Source organism: Silurus meridionalis, chromosome 2 (genome assembly GCF_014805685.1).
Source record: "Silurus meridionalis isolate SWU-2019-XX chromosome 2, ASM1480568v1, whole genome shotgun sequence".
In the NCBI taxonomy this organism is placed as follows: domain Eukaryota; kingdom Metazoa; phylum Chordata; class Actinopteri; order Siluriformes; family Siluridae; genus Silurus; species Silurus meridionalis.
The window spans coordinates 10851495-10868148 of NC_060885.1; the positions used below are offsets into that span (position 1 = coordinate 10851495).

Sequence of the window (16654 nt, forward strand, 5' to 3'; positions counted from 1 at the left end):
TAAAGAACAATCACAAATAAAGAGTGTCTTATAGAATAAAATTGTGAAAGTAATGATTTTTTTAACGTCCACTATCTGCAGTCAGAAGTGGATTCTCTTCTGAATCAGTTTCCTCTCAAGATTTCTTCATAACTGTCACCCCTGGCTTGTTTATCAGGGATCTACATCTACATCTGAATTTCTGCAAATACACTTTGTTGACAATGTCAATTTTTAAAATGTGTCATATAAATAAAGTAGGACTGAAGAAATATAAGTATGTGAGTTCCTGAATCCAATAAGAGCAGCTTGAGTGGTTGCTGCAATAAACCCTCACATCTACTAAATTCTGTTTGCCTTCCACGTAAATAAGAGTAAGAATAGACGATGGATTTGGAGAATGGTGGAAGCTATCTAAGCCACCATGACGCAAATTGTTTGCACATTGGTGCATCTGCTCAATCTTTTATAAATCCAAAAGCTGGGATAAACTACATTAGTGATTCAGCCGCTACAAGAAGCTGCAGTCTTGCATAAAACAAATGCCTCAATATATAGAGAAAAAGCTTATATAAACTTTGCCATATACTGGTTATTCAGTCAAGTATATACAGTATACCATATACAGTACTGTAGATGGTGAAATAAATAAAAAATACTCCTATGTCCAGGTGTCTACATTAAACAAAAGAAATGTACAAAGATAATACAAAAATACACAAATAGCTAGGACAATGCAATATATAAAATGCATGTATGCAAGTACAAGATTTTGCAGTTTTGCTTTAGGTAATGATGCCACATGATTACTTCTTGAAAGGGTATTCAGAAAAAATAAAAAATAATAATACCTGGACTGAATAAATGACCTAAATATAAGCTATAAATTTTACAAAGAACTATGTCTCCAGAAAGGTAAACAAATTGTAGAATTTATGAGTTGTACAATATTCCGAGAACACTGAATACTCAGAAGCACCACTTTTATATGCCATCCACTTACACATATGCAAGAAGTTTCCTCCAAAATCTTTTTCACAAAATCTGTTCTCCAAAAATTGACTCACTTTTGGGGAGCAAGAGAGCAATTCATCTGTGGAGCTGCTCTGAACTACTCACTTTTGCACATCCTCCTTAATCGTAGACTCTGTGATTACTTCTGGGCATTCTGCGACAGAGTCTGGCACTTCAGAAACCCTTTAGAACTAAAACCTACAGATTTGCTGAACTGTTATTTTAATGAAATGGAACAATTTCAGGAACCTGTATCTACATTGAGGGCTTAGAAACTGTTCCTGGTAGATTCAGTACTTTTCAACCAACCAGATGATTTCTCAGTATTCAAAGGCAAAGCCCTACTCCTATTTGGCAAAATCTTAAAGTAATTTTGGATTGAAGGATTGCATAGAATGGGACCTTCACACACCTCGAACCAGAACCTTGTTGAAAGAAAATGATTGTGCCATTTTTTATTATTATTGTTATCAGCTATTTTTCTCTTTAGGTGGGCCAATTATAGAAAGCATGGTTAGATCAAGTGGGCTGTTCTGCACAAGCTCAGGTTAAATGCTCTGATTACTTTTTAAACTAATGCAGTCAGCAACCGTTTGTCTATAAAAACATCTAATAATAGGTAAATTAAATCCAGCACAGAAGTCTCTGATGATAAATGTCCCTTTTGTTAATTTAAGTATACAGCAGTGCACATAAACATGTAAGCATAAGAAATCCTTATTTTAACCTAAAATCTCGAAAGTTAGGTGGCTACAAGTGTGATGCAAATATACAAAATAGGGAGACAAAACCATAATGAGACACTAAGAAGAAAACCATAGCCGGATCATGACGCATAACAACCTGGACTGACAACAACCATGGAACAACAAACTCGAGACAAAGATGTCTGTGAAAGGTGAGGCTAAATACAAGTGCTAATTAATAGTAAATGTGAATCAGGTGTGCAAAAAGAGACAGAATATGATGAAGTGCAGTTGCCAGTGGGAAACATCGTCCTGTTGTTCTAGGCAGAATCCTGACACACCCTACTGTCAGATTTCTTTGAGCACTTTCTACCGCAAATAAATTTATTTTAAGTTATTCTTGAAAGAAAATAAATGTCAAAAATAATATAGCATGACTAAAAAATATTTTCAGCTTCAGGTTTTAGGTTTAGAGACAGTCATTTGTATGCTGAAAGGATTTCTTCATTATCGCATATTCAAAGGTTGGCCTGGTTGTCCATTCTCCTCCTTCTCACACCCCAATTATTCCTTTAGGCCCTAATTTATACATGACTGGTCACTTAAATGATAAATCCATATTCATATTATACTGTGCAAAATAATAAAATGCCTAATAAACTGCAGACTACATAGATCTGAGCAGCTCAGTCTTTATTACACACCTTTATTACTCACATTATTACTTAAAAACAAATCAAGCAATTCTCTACCACTGAAAAAACACAAATACATAGCATAAAAAAAAAAAACCTACAATAGTTTATATATAGAAAGTCTATTAAGCTGATTTGATAGCTAATTTGTTTGGATATCTCCCTACTACTTTCATGCACTACCCCATTTCAGACAAATGCTTTCAGCCACCAGTTTGTACTCCTGTGGTACTCTTATGCTGTACAGTATACACAGTTAAACCTAACAGTAAACATTTGCACAACTTTGCTGTCCATACAAAAAACATTTACACTCACTGCAGCAAAAAAAAACCCCAAAAGCTACAATGCACAGAAATGCAGTGAAACAGTAGTCAAATTCAGATTCCCATAAAAATAGCATTAGTCTAAAATGTTTGCTAGCAGTAAAGCTCAGGTGTGCAGTCACTGGGGAATTCTTACAAAGTGAGACATCAGAAGTGGACTGAACAATGAGAGCCACAGCAATTTTATTGCCTCAAGCACAGGCTTTTGCAGTTTAATCGTCCTTTTCTGCTTCAGGCTAAACCGGGATACTTCCAGTAAACAATTACATTTTGATTGCCGCATGTGCTTCTTTTTTCAGATGCAAGGTGCAACAAAAATCAAACATCACCTGTAAAAACACTTAGACACTTAGAGGTGTTGGGCTTAGACAACACCTGTCTAACTGTTGTGCCAGTGATTGCCCTTGGCAACCTCATTATTTATACCCCATGGAAACAGGGCATAGGTAAGTGCAACATGGATTTCCTGGGGAAATACAAAACATACATTTCTTAAGGATTACAATTTTTGCCAGTCTTTTCTCTGGGGTAGTGATCATTTTGGCAGATTTTTACTATTTTAATAGTACTACTATTAGAAGAAAATATTAGTGTGTAATGTACTGTATATAAATGCTGCCAGTGATTCTAGAGGGAAGTGTAAGTAGACAGCTGTGTGGTGCCAGTTATGCTGGTGTTTAATGTATGAATTGAATTAATTAATCAATGACTGAATATAATGTGTATTATCACTACTATATCCAAAACTATGATTTAAAATAATCAGCTGTAACAGGTGTTGCAATATATGTTTGTATGAATGGATAGATTGATGAATGGATGCATGGATGGATTCTCTCTTCTTCCATCTCCCTCTTTCTCTTTTACAAAGATTGGTGATCAGTAAAAAAAGGAAGACAGGAAGTAAGAAATGGAAACCACAACCAATAACAAATCCTACATTTACATAATGGCACTTGACACTTCAACTTAGTCACAATTATTTTTTGTTAATTTTGGGAAAGCAACATTTGCAGGTGGAATAAAGTCAACAGTAGAGAGTGAAAACATGCAGGCTTTGACAAATATAATAAGTGTAATATTCATTGTGCACAAACTCTAAAAGACTACCCTTCCCCATGCCAAGAGCTTTCTCTCTTATAGCTGCTAACAAAAAAAACACTTGCACAGCACATAAAACAGCTGAAAAGTGATCTATTTCACATCATGTATGCTTGTATTCGAACCAGGAGGCGGGTAAACTTTATTGATTTTTTTAAATGATATGAAATGAAGTCAATGTTTGTTGCTGAACAAATTGTATTTTACTCCACTGGAATCTGGAGCACCAAGATTCTAATCACACCAGCCACTTAATCTCAAAGAGCTCATTAGATCTCATTTAATTTCTTTTAATATTATTCCAGTATCATTCGGTCTATATGATGCAGCCACTGAATCTTCATTTTACTGCATTAAGACATTTTAGGAAATGCTAATGATGTTTTACAATTTCATGAAGAAACATATTAGTACATTGCAGAAAGGGCTTTTGTCTTAAGGAAATCAGTGTAAAGGGATAAGCAGGAAGCTCTGATAAAGGCAAAGGTGGTGGTGGATGGGTAGTGTTGTAAAAATATGTTCTGGGCAAACCTCTCATTCCCTAATGCTCTGATATCTGCAGGGACTCGTACCTGCATTCCAATAGGACCAATTACTGGCAGAAGAATGTCCACACTTTTTGGCCTATCCAGCAGTACAGAGGAGCTCCAGCAGAACTCAATTCATTGCGGTAATGAGCTTTTGCTCGTACAATTTCCCACAGACAGCCCAATCTGCGTCGCACAGCACACACAACACTTTGCATAAGGCTAAAGCTTGGAGATCAATGCCATGATTTATTGCTTTTTTTTTTTTCATTAAGCTGGGGTTTGCTCTTTTCTTGGCTGAAATTTTTCAAATTAACGCCGAGCACCCGTGACAGCAAAGAGCCGCAAAGTGTGCATTTCATTTCTGGATACAAAAGTACGAAGAAACATGTCTGATTTTTAGAGTTCTTTGTTCCTTTCTTTGGAATCCATGGATTCGGCACTAGCACTATTTACATGACACAACTTCTTGCTCTGGAGATAACAGTAATACTGTAACTGCACTCTTTAAAAATTATCTTTGTGGTGTGTGGTTCGTGGTTTTAGAGTATGAATGGCAGCCACGTTAGGTGAAAGGTGAAATGGCCAGCTTCTTGTGTTTTCTTTCAGGCTGTCTGTGTGCTTTGGCACCACAGATTCCCTCAACCTTTGCTAAATAGAAAGGCCACTTCTGTAACTTTTTTCCATTTACCAGTGTGGATTCGAGATATCACGACTTTAACTCCTGTGCGAACACATCATGCTTTTGTTTGGTGTCAGAAAGAGCACTAATGTAGCTCTAACGTTCTGTATGGCTGTAAAGATTAGAATTTCAAATGCTGTGTTATATCGCTAAAATCAATCAGCTTTCATAGGAAATCATTCAAAATGAGGGTCACTTGGAAATGCCAATAAAGAGACAAGACTAAAAGCGGATCTGTATTTTGATAGATGGCATACGGTCTTAACACATCACCATGTGCACCACATCTAAAAATAATAGTTATGAATCACTGGTGTCAGTGTCATGTGTAGTAGGCGTGTAATGCAATGTTTAGCTCTATCTGTTTAGTTATCTAAATATTTGGAAATCATTGAAATACAGGATTGATTTTAAAAGTTATGTCTAATTTCTATAAGACATAAGGACATATACGATACTTCTGGTCTCATTCCCCAATCTGTATTTTTTAAACAGTAAAACCTCAACTTTTTTTTTGTTTTATATTTTTATTTCACTAGAAATCTTGAAAAATGTCTCCCAAGAAAATCAGTGATGGTGCTGTGAAAACGAAAGTAAATAGAATTACTTTTGAAACCAAGAAGGTTATGAGCGTGTTGCGCGTCTCACACTCGCAATCAACCACTACCACATGGGTAAGTGTTAAATTATGTTTACATTATGGTAATTTGCTGTGTATTTGTTTGTTAAAATAGGCTACAAATACTTTTAAAGTGCAAAAATAAGCGATCGAATGAGATCTCGGAACGGATTAAATCACTTTTGCATTCATTCTTATGGGGAAAATTAGTTCGAATGTATGAGCAAATGGACCTACGAGCAATTTTTAAGAACAAATTATGCTCGCTGTATACTTTTTTATCCCTGGTGTCAAGATAAAACCAAAGAAAATCATGTTTTTTCAGTCTTTTTTGCATCACTTTTCAAGTAAGCCCAGCTCCTTTAATAGTCAATATAAAATTTAACTTGAACACATTTTTTTATTCTTTAGCTAAAAGTGAGTATGCCCTAAGTGATAACAGCTGTATGTTGTGTAACCATGCAAAGCCACATCCTATTCATCATGTTGATTTTTTTGTTTGCTTGACCATACAAATTTGTGCATCTTGTATTAGAGCAGTTCAAATTAAAAAAACAAAAGACCTATGTTTGTGAGATACTGTAAATGCTTGATGCTGTACTTTATTTTTACTGTTGCTATATACATCGACCAGGCATAACTTTATGGCCACAGATCAGGTATAACATTATGACCACCTGCCTAATATTGTGTTGTCTCCCCTTTTGCTTCCAAAACAAATCTGACCCGTTGAGCAATAACAGCATTTATTTCTTCAGCAATTTAAACAACAGTAGCTTATCTGTTCGGTCCCTAGCTGCATCAATGAGCCTTCACCACCCATGACCCTGTATCAACAAGCTAGTGACCCTGATCAGGCAGTTCACACACATACCGTTTTATGTAATGTAAATAACAATTCGATTTTTGATTCAATAATCTACTTGTTATGTACATTACATAAAACGTAATGTTTAAATGGTGTTGTTGAAGCTTTAAAAGCAATGTAAAAAAAAAAAAGAAAAAGAGAGAGAGAAAATAGATTCAGGGAGAAACTGGTCTTACTCACATAGTCATCGTAGGTTTTATGTGTGGCCTGCAGCAGTGGTGCTCTGTATCCAGGAGTCCCTGCTGTTCCTCTGGTTCGTGGTGCTGAAACACCTCTAGTTAGCATGGTGGTGGGCAGTGATGCACGTGTTCCCACAGTTCCCCTAGGGACTACGGCTCCTCGGCCAGGTGGTGGAGGTGGCACTGCTCCCCCTCGACCCCTGTGGAGTAAGACATAGAAATGGGAATGCACATGACTATAATGGTGTGTTCGTAAAGAAAAAAAAAAACGATTGACAGTGGTTCTGCTAAAATCAAGGCTACTGAAAGCATTGTTATATAACTGCTTTTACAGGCTTCCCTGCTGAAATCTAAAATGAGTGCTGCACTACATTCTCGCTTGCATCCAAAAACTCTACAAATAATGCTGGTCTTGAGATTGTGTACTCAAGTATATAAAAGGAATATTTTACATACAACATGACAAAGAAGGAATGTTTATAGAGTTCACAGATAGTGGAACAGTCAAACATTAAAAACAGAGAGAACTCAGTGACGTTAACTAAGTAGTTTGTCAAATAAATGCGTCAGTGCTGCAGTTAAGGAAGCTATTAAATCAGACATCTCTGGCCTTTTCTGATGCATCAGCTACTTTTCAAGGATGAAAACTTTCATGAGATTCTCATCGAGAACTTATATACAGTCAGCGCTTGTCACCACATCCCGGATCCAATATGTTGAATTTAGGGACACCCTTAAAGTCACACAATCTGCTGAACCAAACTTGCCTCCCACTCTTTTATAAAAACTGTGCTTACTGAATAACTTAAAGTAGTTTGGTAGACTTTTTTACGAGATTCACATACAGTATTTTTTAACGCGCTCCATCTGAGTTGTCATTGATATGCATTGCATTTATCTTAGTTCTAAAAAATCTGCAAAAGGAATGTAAACAAATCCATCAACTAAAATCCTAACTATGAAGTATGTCATGTAATGCATGGACAGCACTCTGGAGAGGTAAATGCAAGTGCTGGGTAAAAACGTTTACTGAAAGAAATAGTAGATAGATCTGAAACAGCAGGCAGAATCACAACGTACAACAGATAATGGGTTGGGGCGTTAAAAAACAGCATAAACAAGGCAAAACTAGAACAATAAACAAGACAACTAAAGCTAGATCAAAACCAGAAACCACTGACAGAAAACGAGCACATTACTTAACTGAAAATTTCAGTGTATATATACAGTTATAAGTCAAACAGAGAGAGCTATAAGTGGGAAAACATGAACACAAGTACCAATGATGAGACATACATGAACCAAAACAAACAAATGTGGCACTGAAAAAAAAAAGACATGAATGCATGAATAATCTCTGACAATGTAGTTGTAAGTTACAGATCAGCTTTATTTTGGATTTAATAAGAGAATCTAGGAGGAGGTTAATGATCCTCAACAACCTCCTTTGTTTCCCATAACGCACCATGGTATACAAATATCGCCACCAAAAACATTAAATATTGTTTATTCAATTTATACAAAAAAGGTGAACAAATCGGAAATTGTAATCCAAGTAAACCCCAAGTTTAGACGAGGTGCAAACGACTTAGAAGAAGACAAATCCAATGAATCAAAAACAAATACAAACAGAAAACAAAAACTATAGTAGGAAACAATTGACTAAAGGCTTGGTAATTCAGTATTAGAAACTCTGAGTGTTACTATGCAAAGGGCTGGTAAACCTGAGACTTCTTAAATAAAGTAAGGTGTGACTGCTTACAGGTGTGTGTGAGTAATAAACAGATGTGGATAATTAAAAATCAGGTGAATGTAAGCATGACAGAGACTGTTGCTGGGAAGTGTAGTCTGGCAGCATTCTTTGTATGCTGTGAATGGTTCTGAAAAACTAATTTCTTGAAAGTTGTTAAGGATTTTTTTTGACAGATAACAGGAACTAACTTGTTTCACAGACAAACCACAACAATGTTAGCTTAAATGTTAGCTTTAAAAAGGGTAACACTGCCAAAGTGCAATGGAAATGCAAACAAATCCATCAAACTAAAATCCTAAACATGATGTTGAAAGTTCAAAACAAAAGACTAAAACACCCAAAGTGCTATAGTATGTGATTAGGGAGGGTGAATTATGGATGGCGCTGATTGAAAACGCATGTCATGACTTATTTGCCATATACATATGATATGTTAGTTCTTTGTCTTTGTTAAACAATAGAAAAGAGATCTGATGTATACTATTTGTTCGTTCATATTGAGAAACTGCTCTATTCTAGTAAAGGTCACGATATTGCTTTATTAAGTCAAGAATGACTTTTGTTTCTTTGTCAATCCACACAATACATTGTTCACTGCATGTTAACTACCTTTAGATATCCATTATCAAATACAGCATGACTCACGCCCCCCTGCGTCATCATTTATTTCTATTTTTCTTTTCAAAAGCTTTTATTTTTAATACAGACTGACAATATTTACGATATATAGGATGGACAGAAAACCCCACTCTGATTATCTGTAACAGTCTCAAGGTCATTCAGCTTTTACACTCCACACATTCTGCAACATAATTGGCTAAAATGATGCTGCGGCCTTCAGGTGATGAGGGAAAGAACCTTGTTTTTCCTCACAATCTTTTATGAAAATAAGTAATGATTATGTAAAGTTTTTTTTTTAAATGAAACTACAGCCTAAAACTTAATTCTTCATTGTAGACAATACCATCTTAAAGATTGATATGCATATTAAGCTTATGCTTATGATTAAGGCTACTGTTAGTTGTGTACCTTTTTTCAGAAATATTAATCAGAATATAACACAATACAATTAATTTTTTGGTGCTTAACACATCTGCCTGAATATCACATGCTGTACAGTTTTCTAAGTTGAATCTTGCTACAGATTCTTAGTTACTCTAAGGGATAGACTGGGCTTTTTATATATATACTCCCAATAAAATGTATTTCATTTCTATGTTGTAACCCTAGAAAATGTGCCAACTCAGGGGTGTTTGTAAATACTTATGAGAAAATACAAAATACTATGACCTATAAGGAATCCAGGCCATGACATTTTTACCAGATCACTGTGCTCTGATAGTAAACTTTAAAAAAAATAATTTTTAAGGGGGCCTGTTTTCAGCAATTACTGGCTAGTATGTTAGCATCAGTTTTGAAAAGGTTTATTTATTTATTTATTTTTGAAGTTGGATTTTTTTCTTTGAATAAGGGACTGACCTTCAGACACCATTGAGTCTATTTGAGTAGGTGTACCGGAACTTCTTTTGATCGTGGATATACAATAGAGTTGTTTTTTTATTGAATATGTCTGCTTCATTTCCACCTTTATTTGCACTGTTTGTACGTTCTAACAACAGCTCAGAGCAGACACTCATAATTGAAGACTCAATACAGCAAAATAACAATTTCCCATGCCATATTTAAGGCTAAGGCCTTACACACTGAGTTGACAGTTTATCAGGTTTTCGATAGATGTATCTAATAAACATTATATGATTTTATGGATTCTGTAGTGATGTCTTGGATGGTTTCTTTTGAACAAGGAAACAACACAGTGCAAAGATTCACTGTTGGTAATACAATATATTTCAGTTACCTTCTGTGTGACTGCTATAATAGATAGTAATAAATAAATAAAAAGCTTGTAGTGTTTGTTCTATAACATGATACTCATTTTGATAAAAAAAGGGAATTTTGATAAAAGATTTAAAGTTGAGAAAATTCATGTCATAAAAATGTGAGCATGTTCATGTATATTTATTTTCTGATTGACGGTCTACTATCTATGAGGATCTCAGATGTTGAGTTATTTTATGAGTTGCTCAGTAGCTCCTGGTTCCATAACCTTAAATGACTGTAGAAGACTGTAGAAACGACATTACTTATAATCTTACATTCCGGTGCTCATGTTAGTTTTCACTCTCCGGTGTTTTGAGTTGTTTTAAAGATTTATAATCAAACTCTTAATGTCACTCAAATGAGGATGGGTTCCCCTTTTGAGTTTGGTTTCTCTCAAGGTTTCTTCCTCATAACATCTAGGGGATTTTTTCATTGCCTCATTAGGGATAAACACACATCGCTCATCTAACCCTTAAATTCTGTAAAGCTGCTTTGAGACAATGTCCAGTTGTGAAAAGCGCTATAAAAATAAACTTAATTCAGTTCAATTCATTTTTATTTGTATAGCGCTTTTAACAATGAACATTGTCTCAAAGCAGCTTTACACAGATAATGTGGTTATAAAAAATGAATATGTTCTTTGTAAGTTTAAGTTTGTCCATGATGAGCGAGCCGGTGGCGACTGTGTCAAGGAAAACTCCCCGAGATGGCATAAGAAAGAAACCTTGAGAGGAACCAGACTCGAGAGGGATCCCCTCCTCATCTGGGTTGCAACGAATCTCCATTTATTGCAGATGTACGATGTTGCGTTGTACAGTGATGGTGATCAGAAGCAAACTGTAGTCCTGAGTCAATGTAGCAGACTGTTGACATTAACTACAGTCCAAATCCATCCTCAAAGCTCCCGTTCTTACTCTGGAATTTCATGGAACCACCCAAGGCGTTGATGAGAAACCGTCCCTGAGTGGCCTCCAAATAAAGAAAACACTAAACTTGACTAAACTGAATAAACTTGACTTAACTAGACTACTATTCTTTGGTTTGCATTGACACTAAAAGAAAATACATGGCATTGTTTCATATTTGACAGACTGGCCATTCGTAAGCCCTTGCTATCTTATAACACTTCTTGAATTACTTGCATATTAATATTTATAATAAATGTGATATCAATTAAGACCCAGGACCTATTTTTTATTTATTCTTTTTTGAAAGAATAATTATTTAACATTGTTTTCCACATTACCAATGTTGTCAGCTAGATTATATATAGAATAGCTATAATTTGTCAAACATACATTACAGCACAGTAAAAGTCTTTCTTTGCATATCCCAGCTTGTTCAGAACCTACCTGGTGATGGTGCTATAATGAGATTTAGCCCTTGTATCATCTCTGCCTGCAATGAACAATGCAGCAGTGTTTTAGCTCTCTCAATTACTTATCTCTACATTCTACTTAAACAGATTAGCTTCCAAAGATTCGTCTTTCATGCTAAGACTGCCGAAAGGGTCATTACACTCGTCTCTAACTAGCCGAGATCTATTCTCAACAGTAATTCAGCACAACTGCTTTGTATTGCTGAATTGCAATTCTTGAACTTTGAGTTCACTACTTGAATCGAATTAGAACAGTGAAGCCTGGCAATTATTCTTTATGTTTGAAATTATTACAATTTCTTTCTTGTATTAAATATTGTCACACACTCTGTTGCTCATGCTAGCTCTCACTCTCCGGTGTTTTGTATTGTTTTATGATTTTATAATCACACTCTTGATATAACCCAAATGAGGATGGGTTTTCCTTTTGAGTCTGGTTGCTCTCAAGGTTTCTTCCTCATAACTCTAGGAAGTTTTTCCATAGCAAGTTTTTCCTTGCCACAGTCAGTCTGGGCTGCTCATCAGAAATAAACACACACAATTAGTTTTAATTCTTAAGTTCTGTTAAGCTGCTTTGAGACATTCAATGAGACAATGTTCATTGTGTAAAATGCTATAGATATAAACTTTACCTTGGCAGTAATAGCAGCATATGACATCAGCATTGACAGACAACCATCAGCTTTAACAAACTAATTAGCAATACCGTACTAATATTACCTTTATACTTTATCTATATTCCAGTAAAGCAAAATTCTCTCTGATGTAGCATATCTACAGCATGAACAGAAGAATGAGTATAAAGCAGACTAATGGTTCGTGTATACTACAGGGAAAGTAAAGCAGTCTACCAACAACAGAGCTGCATTTTGGATCCATTACCACCTGAGGTAGTGCAAGCTGTCACTCTGTCAAGGGAATCCTGCTTCTTCGGAAAGCTATTACAAGCCAGGGCAAGTGTGGAACATATGAAATATAAATTAAGACAGAGAACATATTTGACGTATGAATAATGTATTATAATAAGCTTAAGATGTGTTTGATGAGGGCCAACTAAACTTTTATCTGATAACCTCATCGAGTCACTTTGAGCCAGAGGTGCTTAGAGCACATCATAACCAAGCACAACAGATGTCTCATCCAGGAAAACTGGCTCTACTTCACTGGTTTTACATTTCAGTATGTTTCCAAATCTTTTCCTAGGGGATAAATAAGATGTCAGTGCTAGTCTATGTATTTCCATTTATTTAACTAAATGAGATTCATTTAGCTCTTGTGATGACTTCCATATCCAGAACATCTAAAGGTTTTTCATCAGCCGTAGAATGCACAATTTTAAATAATGGACTGGTCTGTACCGTGTGGCAGCTGTGGAGGCGAGCCGTATGCCACGTCCTCGGACACTCCTTCCTCTGCTTGGGTCATCAGAGCCATTTAGGTACGACAGCTCACGCAACTGCTCTTGCCTGATCTCATCATTGTAATCCTGAGGAAAGAGGAAGAAAAATAGTGTTAAACACTACACCAGGTCACTAAACCTTATAATTTCAGCTTCTTACACACAATCCCAATTCAATAGCAATAGTTGGGATGTTGTGTGATATAAAATAAATGTGAAAAACAACAGATGCTAATTATTTGAATATATAACATGTATAAAACCAAGTTAACAGTTTTCTCGTAATTATGACAAGAAATTTATGTTGTGATCACAAGAAAACAACTCTTGTTATGTCGAGATCACGAGAAAATTAATTTGTTTGTCTTTGTTTTTGTTTGTGATCTTCGGGCCCTCAGGCAGCACTGTTTTAAAAACAGGTATAAACAATACTTAAAATCCCTGCGTTGTTTTAAAAAACCTCTAGAAATCACTGTCTGTGAACACAGTTCCCCGTCTCATCCACAAATGCAGGTATCATGCAAAGAAGAAGCCACATGTGAACATGATCCAGGAACACTGCCATCATCTCTGGACCATTTGTGTTTTGTGGTCAGACAAATCAAAATGCCATCCGGCTTGTTATCAGTGCTTAGTTCAATAACCTGTATAGAAAAAGGCAGCATCAATGGTGAAAGGTATAAAGGTTTTAGTGCAGCATATGTGTCCATTCAGATAATGTCTTTTTCAGGGAAGGTCTTGCATATTTCAGCAAGACAATGCTAAACCACATACAGTAGTATGAGAGCCTGCTTGCAGTCCAGACCTATCACCAAGTAAAAACATTTACTTTTTCATGAAACAAAAAATATCACAAAGAAGACCCAAAGAAAGGTTAAGAAGCTAGACTCCTGTATCAGACACAAAATGGACAACATTCCTTTTGAAAAACTCCAGCAACTGGTCTCCGCAGTTCCCAGACATAAACAATATGAACTGTTTTTGAAAGAAGAGGGGATGCTTAAGGCTATCAAATCAAAAATTATCTTAATTTCTTCCCATCAAATTGTACATTTTTTCCAGTTTAAACATTTTATATGTTTTCTATATTCTTTCGTCAATAAACTTTGGGTTTATGCCATTTGTAAAACATTGCATTCAGTTTTTATTTACATTTTACCCAGTGTTCCAACTTTTTTGTAATTGGGGTTGTTTACAGCATGAAATGTACTAAAAATATACTGAAAAATAAAAGAATTAATTATTACATTAGCCTTAAAGGACTAATCAAAGACTGAAGAAGCAATTTACACCTTTAATTACAGCTAACAATGAGTGTTATTGCACTGCTTAGGATTTTCAACACTTTATTTATAACCAAGATAAACATACATTATATGATTAATTGCTTATTCCAACATTTTTTTTTTAACAACACATTGTTAATGTGACCAAGTTTCACCATAAATGTTTGTCCTCTGAATATCCCATTCCACACACACAGACATACCTATCTATCTATCTATCTATCTATCTATCTATCTATCTATCTATCTATCTATCTATCTATCTATCTATCTATCTGTCTATCTATCTATCTATAATTAGTTTAGTAGTTTTTTTTTTGTCTGTACTTTACTTGGGGAGACTTTCACATTAACTTCACTACATTTCATAGTCAGATATCTTACTCAACTACATTTAGCAAAATCAGCCGTTCCTTTTTATTTATGAGTGGATAAAAACGTAACTGGTCAATCACACAGCAACCAATCAGGGTAGAGCACACGCGTTGTTTTAAACTTGTTTTGATTGGCGCTTGGCAGTGGCAGATTTGAGTGAAATGGCCAGCCGCCCAGAGCATCTTGCTGGTGGCTGGCACCGGGGGTCCACACACACACAAAAAAGGGTATTTATTTTTTTTATCACTCATTTGCACGGTTGCATTAATTATTATATTGGGACTCGGAGTGTGCATCCGGTGGAGGGTGACGTCATGTTATTAAGGAGAGCTGAATCCAAATTAAAATTATAGATGACAGAAAAAAGCCATATTTAGAATAAAGAGGCAAGAAGTAGGTGGGGTAACTTGCAAAAGCTATAGGTGAGGGAAAATGTGCAAAAGCTAAAGGTGTGTATTCAGCTCTATTACTCATCTCGTTATGGGTATAGTGAAGGATAATGTATTTAATGAAAGACTAGCTGACTAGCTGTACAGGTTATGCTGTGTTGCCACACAGAGCAACAATATTTCTTTTAGCTACATAACTTTATAATTTACTGTGTGTAGTTTATCATAATATGTAGCAACAAAACAATTACAACATAACTAGTCTAGTTGGATTGTAGTTAAACAGCATTTATTGATTTAGTTAGCTTTAACTGAGGTGATGTCATAAGGGTTTTCTGTGATTGTACTGAAAAGGTCCTGCACTGAGTTCAGTAAAGGCTCATTTAAAAGACATATATTATAAGGATATAGATGTTTTATGCATCTTATGGCTACAATTAACCAAGGAGTTCTTGGTTCTTAAAAGTTTGACAAATTGTGCACAGTGACGTGTATATAATTGTTAAATAAATGCATTTAGGGTGGTCTTTCTACATGAAAGCGAGCTCTCAAAAATGTATCCATATCTGTGGACTGCTTTGAGAATATGTTCTTACTCATCCAGTTATGGTAGCTGAAGCAGAGAGGAGCTTTTAAAAGCTGCGCTATTCAATGCAGGAAATGTTGGGTCATGGCGTGCTTCACCGTAGGGGGCGTCATTCAAGTTACAACCACCATTGCTGGTCGGTTGTATCTACTTATCACAAACATACAGTTCAGCGTCAATTCAACACCAAGCACCCTGGCCTTATCTGCATGAATATCATGCAAAGAAGAAGCCACATGTGAACATGATCCAGGAACACTGCCATCATCTCTGGTCCATTTGTGTTTTGTGGTCAGACAAATCAAAATGCCATCCGGCTTGTTATCAGTGCTTAGTTCAATAACCTGTATAGAAAAAGGCAGCATCAATGGTGAAAGGTATAAAGGTTTTAGTGCAGCATATGTGTCCATTCAGACAATGTCTTTATCAGGGAAGGCCTTGCATATTTCAGCAAGACAATGCTAAACCACATACAGTAGTATGAGAGTCCATAATTGAACTGGCCTGCTTGCAGTCCAGACCTATCACCAAGTAAAAACATTTACTTTTTCATGAAACAAAAAATATCACAAAGAAGACCCAAAGAAAAGTTAAGTAGCTAGACTCCTGTATCAGACACAAAATGGACAACATTCCTCTTGAAAAACTCCAGCAACTGGTCTTCCCAGTTCCCAGACATAAACAATATGAACTGTTTTTGAAAGAAGAGGGGATGCTTAAGGCTATCAAATCAAAAATTATCTTAATTTTAAAAGCTGCGCTATTCAATGCAGGAAATGTTGGGTCATGGCGTGCTTCACCGTAGCGGGCAACATTCAAGTTACAACCACCATTGCTGGTCGGTTGTATCTACTTATCACAAACATACAGTTCAGTGTCAATTCAACACCAAGCACCCTGGCCTTATCTGCATGATTTTTCTAAGTCATTG

The 16654-nt window shown here is 35.8% G+C and overlaps 1 protein-coding gene across 7 annotated transcripts in view; it reads right to left on the reverse strand.

Annotated features, from left to right (window-relative positions):
- The window catches only part of khdrbs2 (KH domain containing, RNA binding, signal transduction associated 2), a 114155-nt gene that overhangs the window by 40111 nt on the left and 57390 nt on the right, over positions 1–16654 (reverse strand). For all 7 annotated transcript variants that reach the window (XR_006927434.1, XR_006927427.1, XR_006927428.1 and 4 more), the window contains exons 5-6: positions 13047–13174; positions 6678–6876 (exon numbers count right to left, since the gene is read on the reverse strand). Coding sequence is in view for 4 of the 7 variants with exons in the window: in XM_046862185.1 (XP_046718141.1) it covers positions 6678–6876; positions 13047–13174 (327 nt within the window). In the remaining 3 variants the exon portion in view is untranslated. The remainder of the gene's footprint in view (positions 1–6677; positions 6877–13046; positions 13175–16654) is intronic.